The sequence below is a fragment of the Syngnathoides biaculeatus genome, chromosome 18 (genome assembly GCF_019802595.1).
Source record: "Syngnathoides biaculeatus isolate LvHL_M chromosome 18, ASM1980259v1, whole genome shotgun sequence".
Taxonomy (NCBI): domain Eukaryota; kingdom Metazoa; phylum Chordata; class Actinopteri; order Syngnathiformes; family Syngnathidae; genus Syngnathoides; species Syngnathoides biaculeatus.
In genome coordinates this window covers 1,499,668-1,517,025 of record NC_084657.1, presented here as the reverse complement: position 1 = coordinate 1,517,025, position 17,358 = coordinate 1,499,668, and the positions used below count along the sequence as shown (strand labels likewise).

The 17,358-nt window shown below is 42.7% G+C and overlaps 1 protein-coding gene across 1 annotated transcript; it reads right to left on the bottom strand.

Annotated features, from left to right (window-relative positions):
- Positions 1-2,395: 2,395 nt before the first annotated feature.
- On the bottom strand, positions 2,396-16,180 carry exoc3l2a (exocyst complex component 3-like 2a). Its single transcript, XM_061804316.1, has 13 exons — positions 15,972-16,180; positions 14,792-15,356; positions 13,807-14,024; positions 12,277-13,036; positions 12,084-12,198; positions 11,091-11,201; positions 10,896-10,996; positions 9,761-9,871; positions 9,504-9,639; positions 9,029-9,151; positions 8,786-8,941; positions 5,207-5,328; positions 2,396-3,239 (listed from the first exon to the last, which is right to left on the bottom strand). The coding sequence occupies exons 2-13, from the start codon at positions 15,334-15,336 to the stop codon at positions 2,918-2,920; spliced, it is 2,820 nt and encodes a 939-aa protein (XP_061660300.1). The 5' UTR covers positions 15,337-15,356; positions 15,972-16,180; the 3' UTR covers positions 2,396-2,917.
- Positions 16,181-17,358: the final 1,178 nt, after the last annotated feature.

Below are 17,358 nucleotides of genomic sequence, written 5' to 3'. Positions count from 1 at the left end.
CTTCCTCAATAGTCAATGCAATGTATGGCGATTTTTAGAAAATGAATCGCATTTTAGCTTTCATGGATCTTCATTTTGAGACCGCACCGCAGGTTATCAAAAGGGTCGACATGAGGGAATGTGGTAGCAACATCATGAGTTTCTCTGGCTTCAAGTCAATAGTGGCACAGCTTCGAAATTATTTTAGATGCGGTGAAATTGTGTGATGATAACGGCGAAGGCAGAGATCTTTTTTGATGCCTCGGCAGGACGTAACATGTGAGTGAGACACTTTCAGGAAACCTGAGTCCCCATTCTTGCAGCGCAAAACCTGACTACGCCAAATCTTTTGTGATGTTGTGGACCTGATGGAACAAGGTTGCCTTTCACCAACCACATCTGGGCCGTCCGAAGTAGCATGGCATTTATCGGGGGAGTAAAACTAGTTGGATATTAATGTTCCTGAGCATCTCCCTATGCAATACCATACTGCTGATATAAGTACTTATATGAAGAATGAGTAGCAAACAAATGAAAAGCTTGGGGGAACCATGAAATTACATGAGACTGTGAACAAAGGCAGGGCAATGCTTGGTTCACGAAACAAAACAGCAAATCCAGCCAGATGGATTTTCCATTGCAGAGCTCTGTTAATGAGAGGAAGTAGGGGAGTACTTCCCAGGGACTGCATTGTGATACGGAGGATTCTTCCTCCTTCAAAAGTTAATCGAGAGAAACCTCAATCAAGTGGTTGGGCCCTATTTCAACCTGCCTTTCTCAGTCACAACTGGTATTCCCCAGCCTGAAAAACACCCGTCCGGCATTCGCCATTATCTTGATATATGAAAGGATGTCTGATAATGAATTTACAGAAACATGTGACTGACATGTCGCATTGCCAAAGATAACATTCAAGTGACGGCAATTAAATGTTTTTCCCTGATTCGTGGAATTTGGAACATAAAAACACGCGAATGTTTAATCGTGCACGCTGAGGCCAAAAATAATTGAGGTGTGGCAGTGATTACAGCTTGAAGAAATATATCACGTTCCGTTTTATAATTTCATATTCAGCACCTGCCTTGTTTGTTACGGTTGGTCATGGTTCAGTTATCGTGCATCCCTACGGTGCCACAAGCCCGGATAAATCCAAAAGGTTGCATTAGGAAGGGCATCTGGCTTAAAACTTTACCAAACAAATATGAGTGTTCATCAGGTTAACAACTTCCAACCTCAGCACCATAAAGCGGATTCGTCGGCAGAAGAAGAAGAAGAGGAGGAAACTGGTGCTCGTGTGACGAGCCATGGATCGCAACGTGAAAAAGAGAACGCTAGCTGAGGAAAAACAGCGGATTCATCAGTTCTTGGACCGAATCGTTTGCTTTCACTGCCAACGTGGAACATTTGGCTACATATCTGCTTTATAATGAGACGTTGTCCGGTCGTAAAAAGAATAATGTGGAAAGATATTTCCAGGGAAGCCACGCTACGTCGGCAGCCGAGTTGGGAGTTAAAAAGTCACTCGCCGCAAAAGCCCAGCTTGCCTGAAGCCACAAATTGAAAGCCTTGCATCACCCCAGAAACGTGTTTGAAAAACCGAATGCTCTTGCTGACACTTATAGGAAAATGAAGAACTATGCAATTGGAGTAATAGCATACCTGTGCAAGCAGATATTCAAAAATGAAGCACATTCAATCCAAATACTGTATCGCAATCGCCTCACAGACGAGAGCTTGCACTCACTTACCATTCGATAAAAACCGAAGAAGATAATGCACAGAAACCAAGCTTAAACTATTCTTTTAATTTGATATACTTTACGATGAAGAAGCCCTGCCGCTATTCTCTTGCGTTGTGCCAAAGCCCGTGAGCAAATATCCCGTCCAAAAAAGCTTTGCGACTTGCTGTGCCGTCTCTCAGAAGGGACGAGAGGAAATTACCCCCGGTGAAAAACGTAAACTTGGCTCCAATAAAAGCGTCCGTTGGCACCTGAGTGGACAACGGGAAATCTTTGTTTATCGAAAAACATCCCGTTGTTGGCCTCGGGGGACTATGGACCTTCTTGTGAAACAGAGTGGGAGAGAGAGCGTGTCATGATGTGGTCACGGTGGAGCCCTATATTTGAAGAATGCCGAACAAAAGTGCCATATCCTTAAGATAAACAACTGAGACACGTGCGTGTGTGTGTTTATTTTGTGGCGGTGTTGCTTCTGCGTCAGAACCAGGTCTGTTTGGTATGTATTGTTTAGAATAACAGCAGACCGACACACCCATGTTCTGCGAAAACAACACCTAAAGTTAGAAGCAGGCAAATGGGAATATGAAAATTGTTCAACAACAAAAGTCTCAAGATTGAACCTTGGTGAGCCAATGAGGGGGACGCTGATTCTCCTTGATTTGTCTCGTAGTCGTCATTATTAGTATCCACGGTGACACAATTTAAATTTGCTCAATCTACCCAATCAATGGGTCTTTATTAGTGTTTCCAGCAATGGATCCATATCATTCACAGTGAGAGTTCAACACATCACTAGATACCAGGTAGTATATAAACCAAAAAAACGGGTACAGTATATATGGCCAGGTAAATAAATGATAAACAACAAAGCATCATATTGAATTGCCTCTGCTATGGTGGCATTATCTTTTTATACTGACGTGGGCCGAAAAAGACCGAAGTTGAATTGTTTCTTATGTGTCCAAATTTAAAAAAAAAAAAAAATAACACCTGAAGGTCATGGATGTTTCAGAATAGTGTTATGTGAGTGTGAACAGAACGAGCAGTACCTCAAGTCAAGTCTCTTTACGTGGCTGGTTACATAAAAGATGGCGCTATTCATTTTTTTTTGTTGTTTTTTTTTTTTCTGTCAAGGTGCATATACGTCTCATCCCATTACAGCATGACCACAACTGCTCTTCTTACTGTCACACCAACAGCTATTCTTCTCTGCTAAATTTATTTGCGTCTTCAATGTCGTGACTCTCAGTGGATCGAGGTGTCATGTTTCTGGCGCTCCTCCCGCAGGTCCGCCTCGGTCGGTGCTCCGAAAACCAGTTGGTGACGGCCATGGCAAGACGCAAGAATCCCAAGCTAATGCAGTGCATCTCTGAGGTAATGGGGATTTCCGAAAAGACGGCATGATCCCGGCAAATTAAGGGAGAGCTGCATTGGAAGTCTTTGACTATGTTGAGGATCTCTAGACGCTCCGTCTGACGCATCATGCCTCGTATGTTCAATAGGGTAGAGACGTGCTTCTGCCTGTTGAGAGGACGGACAGTGATGAGTGGAAGGTGACGACTGTTAAGGGACTTTGGTTCTGTTGACTGTCATTGACTTTGAATCGTAGCCGTTTGACCAAACTGTTCCTGGGAAGGAACGAATGATATCGGAAACGCATTGTAACCAGTGGCACTTCGGCAAAAATACTTCAAAACATTTGTAAATGTATTTCTACATAAGAATGAAAAATAGTATACAGTCAGTGATGATTACAATCAAATGTTTTTCCCCATTATCTCATTTTACAGTGGAACTTTCACTTTTTGGCGCCAGACTCAAACGAGACCTTTGTCATGTACAGTAGGTATTAAATAGATATTCAAATAGACCATTGAATTCCGTTATTCCTCTCTTTATCCTCATAAGGAAGGGGTTTGGATTAGTGGTGACAGGGTTTGTCTCGCCATTGGTGAAAGTGGTCTGGAAGCCAGGGTTGGCTTTTCCACAGTTGCCGTTTTTTAAGGTTTTCGTAGTTTCTTTTTTTTTTTTTTTTTTCAAGTTGAGAAAGTGAATAATGTTTATGCTTTGTCATTCCATCACAGCTTTGTGTGAGTATTTTAAACACTATAAGAATATGTCCGCATCATTCATTTAGAAGGGTAGAAACATCCATCCATCAGTTTTCTTTACCACTTGTCCTCACGAGGGTCGCGGGGAATGCTGGAGCCTATCCCAGCTGTCAACGGGCAGGAGGCGGGATACACCCTGAACTGGTTGCCAGCCAATCGCACGGCACGTCGAGACAAACAGTCACACCTAGAGGCAATTTAGAGTGTCCAATTAATGTTGCATGTTTTTGGAATGTGGGAGGAAACCGGAGTGCCCGGAGGAAACCCACGCAGGCACGGGGAGAACATGCAAACTCCACACAGGCGGGTCCGTGATTGAACCTGGGACCTCAGAATTGTGAGGCCAACGCTTAACCAGCTGATCCACCGTTCCACCTGGGTAGAAACAATAATAATAATAATAATAATTTTGTTGACAAAATAATTGACTTGTGTTCATGTGACAAGATGTTGCCCTGCGATTGGCTGGCAACCAGTTCAGGGTGTACCCTGCCTTCTGCCCAATAACAGCTGGGATTGGCTCGCGACCCTCGTGAGGATAAGTGGCTCAGAAAATGGATGGGTGACAATACGTGATTCCTATAATACTTTTTTCTTGGAAATCATTGTGTCATTGTAAAGGACAACAATTCCCTGAAATTAAAATACTCATTTCAGCAAAATAATTGATTTTCAAAAGGAAATTCAGCGGACCGTGTTTTTACCATTTTTGATCAACTTAGACGAAAAGGACCTCAGCACGCATAATAGCTTTATAAGCAGCAGTAGAATGTCAGTCAAGATTTTTTTGAAGGCACCCAAAAACTGGTATCTCCTAAAATAACAACAGGGAATACCACAGTTAACAAAAGGGTTGCTCAAGCAATGAGCTCGCATGTCAGGTCTCTATCCAAATGTGGCACCAGTCTGTCTCGTCCAAGGGTGACAGGAACAGGAAATACTCGGCACCAGCTTCCCGTCTGCTCTTTAGAGGGTTCTGCGTCACAGGCACTAAGGTTTCCAACTGTCATCTCGGTCTTAATCTGTGAACAAACATCTTTGGCAGTTTTGCCCCCACCCCACCCTACTCTGAGGTGTTTTTAGCCTTATCCACTCTCAAAACAACCCATTACTTCTTTCCAAAAATAGCAAAGGTAATGTATGATGTATTTTCATGCTTCTTTTCCTTGTTATGATCCATTGTGATGGGAAAAAAAAAAAAACCACATACACGCTCATACATTCCCCTGCTTGGGTTGGTGCCAGCAACAACAGTGCGAATATGTGACAGTAAGCATGAATAATAAAAGACCATTGGGAATAAAGTGCAGGGAATTTGTTATCATGCACACATCCTGGCAGACATATCCTAACACATTTTATTTGTGAAACACTTACCGAATATCGGGAAAGGCTTTCACCAGGACAGCGACCTCCATCTGAATGGAGGGTGTGTCTTCAAGGAGAACGATGTCAGCCAGGTGGCAGATGAGACTGTCCAACCAAGATGAACTTGACTCCTGAAACAATTTATTCACTCATGAGTTAATTCCTTCCTCAGTGTTGTTCCAACCCCAAGGTCCAACATTTACTGTACACAGTCGAGACAATGCCTTGCGTTGAGGATTTGAGACTCTCAGGACCACGTAACCGGGGATCCGAAAGGATTGTTTGGTCTTGGATGAACAGCACAAATAGTCTTGACGTGGCACCCTTACAAAACATGAATAACTGGGAAACGTGAACAGTGTGACGTCGACCGGTAGGGAATCCCTGTGCCCCGAAAATGTTTCTTTATTCCACAACAGTTAAATTTGTCAGCAATGCTAAATTCACATGTCATGAACAACCATTAGAAGCAATCTTTAACTCTTTCCAAGGCCAAAGGGTAAGAAATGTTGATTGACCAAGCTGTTTTTCCTGGTCATTGTTTTCCTCCAAAGACATTCTTTGCTTTGGCATTTGCTAAAAATAACAATGTCTTTTTTAAACTGTCACTAAAAAGCTGCACCCCACCCCAATTCCCATTTTTCATTGTCACTTCATTCTGCGCCATCAAGGCCATCCCAGAGTGACTTCAAAGTTAGCGAGCTGACAGGAACAGGAAGTTCCCTCTGAACACAGCAGCTTCCTGTTGTCAACCGAGGTGACGGACACTTGTTTGAACTCGCGCACAGAAAGGGGGCAAATGCCACACGGTCACGCATAGTTGTTTTATTGCCTCTTCCCCCCCCAGGTTAGTGCTAACGTAAGCCGCGATCATCCATCTCCATCGCACTGACGGCACCCATTTTTCACAAAGCACTGCTGTATCAACACTGTCTGGCTTATTCCTGACCTAGGATGTTGGAGGAGCAGACTCCATTCACGGCCAGCAGCCTCGGGTTACGACTTGGCAGAGTATCCAGTACTGTGTGTAGAGAACTGATCACACTGGAACTCTTGTGCATCCTTCAATTGTTGTTGATGCTACGTGCAGTATATACACCGTAGGGCAGGCAGCATGGCACTGTAGTCATCAAGTAGTCAGCCAGTCACAGTTGAGGGTTTCTGTGCGTGGAACTCGGCTCAATCCGTCCTATTTGTGGCCTGCATGTTCTTCCTGTGGTTCGGCGGGTCTTCGAAAGGTATCCTAGCTATCTTGAGGCGGGGTATACCCGGGACCGGAACATAGTAACAAACAACCATTCACACCTATGGGCAATTTAGAGTCTTCAACCAACGGACCACACGTTTAGGGATGTAGGAGGAAACCGGAGTGGCTAGAGAAAACTCATACATGCGTGGGCAAAGTGGGCAAACTCCACAGAGGCGGGGCTGAGATTTCAACCTCTGCTTTTCACACAAATGTTCTACCCAGTCGATAGTCCATGCTTCCCCAAACAAGCATGTTAGGTTAAGTGAAACCTCTAAAGATGTTTGCTTATGTGGCCTGGGATTGACAGGGCATCAAACCAATGTTAGTTAAGACAGACTTCAGCTTGCCCATGGACACGTACCATAAAAAAATGCTCAGTTGTCAGGTTTCACTTATAAGGTCGGTGATCGTAGGTGCTTTTGAGTAATTTACGTTGCAGTTCACTGACTGGCCACATCCAATACAAGAGCTGTGTCAAAAAGCATGCCTTCATAAAGTTACTGTCAAAGAATTATGAGTTTAGCAAGAAAACAATTTCCTAATAATTACTGCAGTTTGTAGTGTAGAGAACTGCGCCTCAAAAGACTTGTTTCAAGTATTTTGACCCTTAGACCTACCATAATTAATCGTGTGGAATGCACACCCACGTATATGATACACACCCCCAAAGATGACTTCAAAATTCAGTGAAACCCTTTTAAGCTGTCGAATGCAATTTTACAATGCATATGGTCAAAATGAAGTATGACCTATATTTTGTGTTTTTAAAAGAACTATTCAGCTCTTTCTTTTGATTCATTTGCTCTGGTTTTGAAAATCACAGTCCTACATTTATTTCGTAAAAGAGAAAACCTATACGGTTTTGCTCATATGTTGGACTACCCAGTCAGAAAATGAGTGTAATCCTTTAAAGAAAGCATGATGGATGAAAAACATCTCATTTTATTTTAATTGGGATTCAAATTAAAATGTCAAGCATTTCAGAAAAGCATTGTCATTAACCAAAACACAGCATAAAGAAATCATCATCAGTTATATTAATATAGATATATATATATGTGTGTGTGTGTGTGTGCGCGTGGCTCTGTGGCGCAGCTGAAGAGGGTTGGCCCCACAGTTCTGAGGACCAGGGTTCACAACCTGGCTCTTCTTGTCTGGAGTTTGCATGTTCTCCCCGTGGCTTTGTGGGTTTTCTCCGGGTACTACGGCTTCCTCCCACATCCCAAAAATATGCATTCAGTGGAGACTCTAATTTACTCATAGATACGATCGTGAGCGCTATTGGCTGGCAGCCAGTTCAGGGTGTACCCTGCCTCCGACCCAATGACAGCTGGGATTGGCTCCAGCACTCCTGCAACCCTTGTGAGGATAAGTAGCTCAGAAAATGTATATACAGTATATATCGCAAATTCTGCCTGGATATATAAACTTCGGAGCACAATTGTACATATATGAAGTCATATGTCCCCCTGTCACATCGGAATGAAAGTGTAAGCTACAGTTTTTTTACAACCTTTAGGTGGCATACTAGAATGAAAGTGGGCACTGTCCTCTTAAATCTCGATGCGGTGGTGGCATATTGGAATAAAAGGGTACAGCTTTTTCATAACCTGTAGATGGTGGAATACATTTATAAAATGTTGAGGGTTTTTTTTCATTTTCCCCTATACCTATGTATAATGCACACATGGGAAATTACAGTATATGTCACCGCAATATTCAAATTTGTCACTTATAAAGACAGGTATGCAATACCTTTACATTTCCTTGGACCAAGTTATTACTTGTAACTGATACTTATGCTAACTTCGGTAGGGGTGTCGTAATTCTTGTCAATGTCTCGTCCATTTATGAGCGCAACACAGAAACGTTGGTCATTTTCATTGAGACCCTACATCTCCCTCATGATGCCAATAACATAATTTGTAACTTTTTGTTCTGTTTTCTGTATTTGTGGAAGAGAGTATCTCTGACACTCCCGTGACCCTTGTGAGGATAAGCGGCTAAAAAAAAAAAAAGGATAGATGAATATCTCTGACACCTCATTGGGGGAATGTTTATAACGTTCTCAGAGGGCATTCTACTGGAACTTGCGGCTAAACTGAAATTGTCTTGTAAATGACGTTTTTGACAACAAAATGTTATAAATTCATGAAAAAAAATGTTAACTTTTAGGCCAAAGTTGAGAATTGATGTGCTTTCATGAGTATCAAATTAAACTGTGTGGGGTGGATATGTAGTATTTCTGGCTTTCCCTTCGTGAGTAAGGCAGTTGTATCTTGTCATTTAACTCTCCATTACCTGAGAATGTCTAATTTTTGTATGAAGTAGAGACTCACCAAATCCTTAAAGAGTCCTTTAAGCTGTTTAGCCTCGTCTTGCAAGCGGAAGGCCATCCTTTTTCTCATCTTGGAAGAAGTGCAAATGAGCCGTCCCCGCATGATGGCTCGGACATACTCCACCAACACCCGACGGTGTACCTCACTCACCAGCGTCTGTGTCATTAGAAAAATCCAAGAATTTTGTCTGGTTTGACCTTCAGTTAATCACTAAAAGCACAGAATGTTGGTGTTCACACATACCAGATAGGGTGGCGGATCCATCCTTCTGAACTTTTTGAAGTGTTGTTTAATGCTGGCTTCAATGGCCTCAAATGGGTCCGTGTGGTTCAACCATTTTCTCTTTATCATTTTGTCAAAAAATGGCTGGAAATGACAAAGGAGCGACAAATGGTTAAAATATGAGCAATAATATTGCATCTGATGAAGACCTTCGTTCTGACTGTTTCAGTAGTTTGCTGGCAACCAATCACACTCTCATATACAGTCAATTTGTTTTTGCTTTTTAATCAGATTACATTTGGATCTTGGATATTTTTCTTCCATAGTAACCCCAACAATGATGGTATATTTGATGATATCTTTTGCCACCCATGTCATTTGAACTTTCTTAATCCTCTAACTGTTAAAAGTCCAGTGTCACAATGTCACAATCTTGGCTGTAGCAGCTGACAGTCATCGGTGCTTTGTCTAAAGACCTGGCTGAAGATTTGCTCACCCGAATGTGCTCAAACAGCCTGTCAGCCAGCACCCTCACAGACTGGTTGATGATCCTGTCAAGGGAGGAGTTGGCTCTCTTCGCCGAGTCCTCACTGGCCTGTGGGTCACACTGCCTGCAGCGCTCCACAAAGGATCTAGCATGTTCATAGATGGCATGAAAATACAGATTTGACAGGTTTACTGAAATCCAGCCTAAAAGAAAAGAGTAAAGTCGGAATTGGAAAAAAAAAAAAAAAAAAAAAGGTTATGTTTTACCTGAGAGGAGGGCAGCTGTTGACTAGAGCTATGGTCCTGGAAACATATCCATCTCCTCGATCCCCAAACTCTGCCTGGGTCTCATGAAACATCTCCACTTTTCTCTGGAAACTGTATAAAAAAATTTTCTTTGACGAATTAGTTGTGATGCTCAGCAGTAGCCATTTTGCAGTCTTTTCAGTGACGCTTGTTGACTTTTTTCAATAGGAATCAATTAAATGGAAATAATCTGTTTTAGTCAAACAGGCGCCACAATAAAACATTTACTGACTGAATAAAAACACAATTTAAATGCTTACATTTAAATGCTGATATGATAGACGCTCAAAAAATTTTTGCTTGTTCTGCACGAGATTACGAATGATAATTATGTATCCTCCCCAAGTTTTTTGTGCGACTTGTGGGATATTTTTGTCAAAAATTGTTTAACCCCCACATTGTGTGATTTTAATGGTTCAGGCATGTCTTCGAATTTGAATACAAACAGCAAAAAATTTTACTCCATCTCTGAAGTTAAGGTGTGGGGATATTGAAATTATATATATATATATATATATATATTTTTTTTTTTACTCCAGTCCCAGTATAATTTTTCATTATTGGTAATCGATATCATGGAGTGGGCACATATGGAAAAACAACCATTCACACTCACAAGTCTTTGTAAATGAATAAATTCATTGTTATCAATCATTATTATCATTTAACATATAATTTTAGAATGTGGTAGGAAACTTGCATTATTTAGCAAAAAAAAAAAAAAAAAAACACACAAAAAAAAAACCATGCAAAGCAAGCATGGGGCAAAATAAAATAAACCTCAGAGCTGGTGAGGTTGACCTGCTAACCACTGGTCGACCAGGTAGCCTTCATTATCTTTTTCTTTTTAATAATAATATGATAAGTATCATATAATTCATCTAATAACAAAGTATTTCATGGTTTTTATTTCCCTTCTCAACTGATTGATTGGGTGAAATCAAAATTCAACTGCCTTATATACAGTTACGTGTATGGTGTACATTTGAGCTCATGGCTAAGGTACTTAGTTCACTTGTTTTTATACACTCGCTAAACTTTGCAATAATATTAAGCATGCTCGCTTATGATTTCCCAGTGTCGTTTTATAACTTACCTATAAAGAAAGTCAGCCAAACCGATCAGACTGAAACGAGCCACTCTTGCCCCAAGGAACTGGTTTACAGATGTAGATTTGTCAAGATCTACTTTCAGCCTCTGGAATTGAGAAATAAATAACTGTTTATATAGCTGTCAGAGTTATATCATGTGTTCAACTCCCTCCCAAAAAAAAAAAAAAAAAAAAAAATACCTGAATGACCGAGCTCGCTAGGTGGGACTGATACTCCTCTATGTGGAGAGTATGGGCCCATCGCCTCTCTTCATCATCCAGAATCTGAGTTAGCTCTTTTTTCACATTCTCCTGCAAATCAAAGAACAAATTTGACTGCGAGTCTGTTTTTGCTCGGTCTGTTCACAAATAGGTGGTGAATCAAAGTGAGCTTTGAATTGAGGTGGAAAAGTGATCATCTTCAGACTCGAATTACAACGAAGCTTAGGATAATACGATATGTACTTACTTAGGAAACTGTTGCAGTATCACATTTTACTTTGGAAAATCCAAACTATTTCATGATTTTTAGCCTTTTTTTTTTTTTAACTTCCTGAATAGTTTCTGTACATGTGCACAGTTACACAATAGTTTGTTCTTTCAGTTGATCATGGATTATGGATGCAAATAGCCATAACCCTCCAATGATATTATGATCTGGTGTCCGTTAGCCAAGCACAAGGAGCTGCGCAGATGTTTAAGGCCGACAATGACAGCGGCAGAATGATTGTGAGAAAGTTGTGCATGATCCAACACCGTGTGGCAGAATTAGCCGGCTAGCTAGCTAGCTGCATAGAAGGAAGGCAGCTCATCCCAGCCAGGGTTTTTTTTTTTTGATTCATTCATGGCACAGAAGACAAGTGGAAAACCAGTCTGGGTCCTACCAATTGTATGGCGAAGGATCATAGTTAAAGTAAATCATTTTAAACTACAATGAAATACTTTTCCAGAGGGACACACCTCAGCCAAAATGTGCCAATGTACTTTCTCTGGTTCAATAGTTTTAAAATAATGGAAAAGATGTTTTACTACGACTTCTCTTTAATTCGGAATAGCAGCAGGAGTAACCATTTGATTCTGATTCAGAAATTATCTTTTTACTGTCAACACAATTAACAAATCGGGTTTTAGAGGGCAAGTCTAAGCCCTACTTGGTACATTTTCTAGGGGACTGTCAAATCAATATTTTCTTACTTTGACAATATCAAGGCACTCCGTTTCAAGTTGGTCCACTGTCTCTTGAGGCAGAATCGGTTCCAGAGCGGCATAGTTGATGGGTGTTGCAGTGCCAATGGTTCCCAGAACATCACTTGGAAAGAGAAATGTGCAGTATATCATCATTAAATAAATAAATACAATGACTAAGCACAATATGTTGGTACTATACCGGTTGTAAATATTGTAGAACCAGTCCAAAAGTGAATAGACATCAGTAATCTGCAGTGGATCAACGGTAAGGGTTCTCATACGCTTAGCCACAGCTTGATGATAACTTTCCACATACACTTGGAATGCAAAAAACTCCTCCGGGTAAATAGACACAGCATTCCTCTTTGCTGCATCCAGATCATCGACCATCCGACTCCTCAGGCCCTCAAGGTATGATGCCAGCTGGCCAGCCTGAGTGTCCACCGGGTGAGGCAAGCTCCAGTCAGCAGCCTCCGCCACAGCTTCCCTCCACTTCATCTTCATCCGCCGGGGACGGTGGTTTTGTTGGATTTGGGGAACCACATCCAGATCTCGCTCAGGCTTGCTCTCCTCTCTGAGAGCCCAGGTCACATCAGCGTGCTCCTCCTGTTGAATAACCAGTACCACAAGCCCAAGATTGGGCCCAGCGCTAGGCTGACGGAGAGACTCACGCACAACATCCCACATCTCCCTCATCAAGGCCTCGTAAAGGAGTTCTACGTCCTTCTCTTTCCGACGGCTTGAATCCAGAGTTGCGTTGGAACTGAGTGAGTCATCCAAGGATGAACATGATAGAGGAATTATGCCAGGAGGGCTGGAGGAACTAAAAGGAGGACTGAGGATGGGACTGGTTGGAGGTGGCAGGAGAGACAGCAGTTCACACTCTCGCTCCAGTTCCTGAATATGTGTGTCAGCTAGGAGCAGGTCTCGATGGTTGACTAACTGTAGAATCTCCAGTACTGTTGACACCAGAGCAAAGACCAAATTAGTTCCAGTCATTCACCCAAAAATAAAACCCATCTGAAAATAAAAAAAGGATACGTGTACTCTGTCATCAATTCAGTCTTCTGGTTTCTACACCACCAATTCTGCTTCTGGTCACAAAAAAAGCTTCAGCGTACCGCAGTCAAGTCAAGGCTAAAGGTAACCTGAATCTTGAATTGGTTGCCAGTCAAACGAAGGTCACGTACATGAGTCACAAAGCTCTTCACGCTAAAAATTGACACTTTATTGTAAGGCCACATGAATTACAACACAACCACTGACAACTAACCCTGGTTTGGGGATACCGAGTCTGGTCTATTTTTGCACACTTTTCCATGACAAACATCGTTCCCTGTGGAGTTAGTTTTCAGAAGTGAGGTTACACTTCTATGTAGCGGACCCTAGGATATGAGGAAGTGTAGTAATTTCCTGATCCGACAGTCTGTTGATTGAACACATTGACTCAGAATTAAGGGGAACTTTAGCCGCTGGCCATTTCCAGGACACGGTACAAAGTAAAAATGCAGGGAGGAGGACCCTGCGATTTCTCCCAAGAATTTTGTCATTTTGAATTTCCAAATATCGCACCTCCATGAACGTTCTTTGGGGGCTAGAGACTGAAACGGCGCTCTACGTGCTGGAGCTCGGCCAAGCAGAACATACTTCTCCAAAACAAAAGATATTCATTATGGTATCAGAGTGTCACCTAAGGTCAGGGGCATTGGAATGCTTTCTAGTTGACTACCTGAGAGGGGCTCTCTTGTTTTAACCGCTGGCTCCTCTTCCTCTTCTTCCTCCTCTGTCTCCTGTGAGGCCTTGTCGGACATGGATTCCCTCTTCAGCTTGCCAAGGCTGACCATCCTGAGGAAGGAGGACCGCCTAGAAGCCTCAGCCTCGCTGTCTGCGCTCAGGTCCCCGCAGGGCAGGCTCTCTCTGCGCTCCTCCTTACGACGGCCGGTCATGCTGCACAGCATCCGCAGGACAAAACAAAAAGTGACACCGTAGAGTTAATGAATAGCGCTCAGGGTGTGGGTGCGTTGGGGCGGAGGGGGAGGTGGATGGATGCTCTATTCGTGAATGCCGCTAATCACGGTTAATTGGAAAACATTTTTTTTTTCCATTTTTTCATATTGACCGAAGGATTTATATGACTAGAACGTGATCATGCTCTTACATAGTCTTTTGGGGGGGGGGGGGGGGTGCTGACTTAATTTGAACATATATTTGTTGCACATGATCAGAAATGGGTCATATAACATTATTTTTGAGGAGAAGAGGGGAAAATAACCCTAATCAGTTTGCCAGATTTTAATAGTGTGTAGGTTATGTACGAGATTGAATTCAATGGTTTTTTTTCAGTGTGCACATTAAAAAAAGTCCTTGAAATTTTCTTCATTCGGACAAGTGCAATAGTTACTGTTAAAATCACACACCCTATGCGTGAATATTTTGAGGAAAAGAAAGTAAAATGACATCAGTTTGCCACACTTTAATCATGTGCAACAGAAATGCATTTTTGCTCATTTGTTGAAAATGCCATTCTTAAAATTTCTTTTCAGCCTGTTAATGGGTGAAATAAAAGGTGCAAAATAATTAGAGCATTTGTCATTCATAATAATCTGGAGTTCTAGTACATTTATACTTTACAGTGGTACTCCAATGATAAGTGAAACTTTCAACTTGTGTGCCTATGTGAGGAAAAAAGAATCTGCACGTGTACTCATCCTCACCGAAACAGAGTCATAATTCCTTCAGACCTCCTGCGTACTCCTTTCCTTCTTTCCCTTTCAGTTGGGAGCGTGTTTGAGTCTCCTGGGCTGTAGTGAGGTGAGTTCTGGCCCCACACGTTCCGTCCAGATTTGCGGAGCCCCTTGCCCAATTTCCCAAGGGTTTTCAGCGGTGACACACCGCAAATGCGCTCCAGGGTGCCCCGTCGTGGCTTTCCTCGGGGATTTCCCGCCCCGTGTCTCTCCGCATTCAGCTCATTTTCCTCCTCTTCTCCATCACGAGAGGACCTGACCTGGAGGTTACCCCTCACCTCTCCCATGATGAGCCCCCTGTCACTGTCATTCCTCTCATCCTCATCCAGGTCGACATCCTCAAAAGGGTTCAGGTTCTTGTTCAGATCCTTTAGGTCGTGCAGCTCCTTCAGATCATTAAGATCGTTCAAGTCCTTGAGGTCCATGTCAAGTCTGGGTAGAATAAGTTCACCATTCACTCTGGGGAACTCGTGGCAGCTCTTTGATCTCCCTGGAAGCTTCTTTGGAATGGGCATGCTTGCACTTGAAATTGGAACTGATGGAAAAGAACAGTTGGGGGGAACAAAAAAAAGTTTACTCACTCACTGCCATTCTGTTTCCTTCTATCACGTTAAAAAAAGACGAGGCACTTCTGATGATCCAAGTACAAGGTCAATTGTATTGGTCATATGTTAAGGTCTTTCATAACGTCAACGTGTTACAATTTACAACACATTTTACAGAAGATGGCACTCTCCTATCATATGATCTGAACATTAACCAGCTTTCAACATTCAGGACAAAAAGTTAGAGCGAAGGCGAAGGTGAACAAAATCATGACAAATAACGTGTTTGGTTCAGAGAATATGAGAGCTTGCGCTCAAAGGCCACATCGTTAGATACAGCCAGAGTGTTAAATAGAATCAAATACAGCAGCTGGATCACGCTATAAGTGACAATAATGTGAAGGTCGTTATTTTGTGCTCGTTGGTTAATGTCAGTTTGCAGTTCCGTCGTTTGAAAAAATGTGGCATGCAGGATCGTTGTACTGGCTCCCATTCAATTTTGTGTGTGTACGTGATAAAGTGCCTGCTGATGAGAGACGTTACCAGTTTGGCACCTGTGCGGATTAGACCGAAACGCGTCAAGACTCCAAATCCAACAGTCTTACCTGAGACGGCGTCTTTGCAGTGTTTCAGTAGCGCGTCATGCTGGAATGTCCAGGATTTGTTTCTGTGTGTGACTGATGAGTGCGAGAGTGTGTCTGAAAGTACTCCTCGACTCAAGAGAGCAATGTGGTTTGCCCGTGGTTTCCTGGCGAGCTCTATTGTGGTGGAAGGTGATACGCTTTCCTGAGGAAAGGCCTGTCCTGCCGCTTCAAGCCCTCCTACACCAGCGAACCTTCACCCCACAGCTGCTATACCCCACCCTACGTGCCCCCTTGGGAACCTTCTTGTTACATTAATTACACGAGTGCCTGCCTAGTGCAGGAGGACTGGCCAAAGCATCCCCTGTGGTGTTTTCTGACGTTATCATTTGCACACTTTGTCAGTCTCCATTAACCCTTCTGAAGGATGAATCAAAATTCCATTCATGCACAAGCATCGGCATACTCTTCCCCTGTAGAAAAGTTTCTTTCTCAACAAAAATGATAAAGACTTGTTGCCATCATGTTCGTCACATAACTCATGGTCTCTGCTCTAATGTCACGTAAAGTAAACTGAGATATTGGAAAAGTGAGCGTGCGTGTATTGTCGAGTAGTACTGTGAAACGTGTGGTAAATGTTTTTTTGTTTTTTTTTTTTAAAAAAAAAGAAGCAATAAAATAAGCCAAATTGCTGAATTGTAAACACTTCCTGTGTCCTGCTCTTGTTGACAAAGCTGCTCCTCTGTGCCGACTAGTGGGCACCGCGATATTGGACAGGACCGGGGCTCCTCTGCGACAGTATTCAGGTCTTACGTGGTGACTTCAAATCTTTGGGAATGCAGTTTTTTTCCCATTCTTACACAGACAAATGAGATAATTGTACAAAATTCGTCACCTTGAAAATTTGTAATCAGAAGATTCCCTGGAGTCATATATGATCCTCATTCGAAGAGAGTGTACCCAACAGCAAATTATCTTTCGATGGACCGTAACGCGATAGTCATGACAATTTAGAGTTTTTCGTTAACCTGCGGGCGGCACGGTGGATCAGTTGGTAAAGTGTTGGCCTCACAGTTCTGAGGACTGAGGTTCAATCCCGGACCCGCCTGTGTGGAGTTTGCATGTTCTCCCCGTTCCTGCGTGGGTTTCCTCCGGGCACTCCGGTTTCCTCCCACATCCCAAAAACGTGCGACATTAATTGGACACTCTAAATTACCCCTAAGTGGGATCGTGAGTGCGGCTGTTTGTCTCAATGTGGCCTGCGATTGGCTGGCAACCAGTTCAGGGTGTGCCCCGCCTCCTGCCCGTTAACAGCTGGGATAGGCTCCAGCACTCACCGCGACCCTGGTGAGGATGAGCGGTGAAGAAAATGGATGGATAGAGGGATAGCTAACCTGCCATGCAGGCGGAA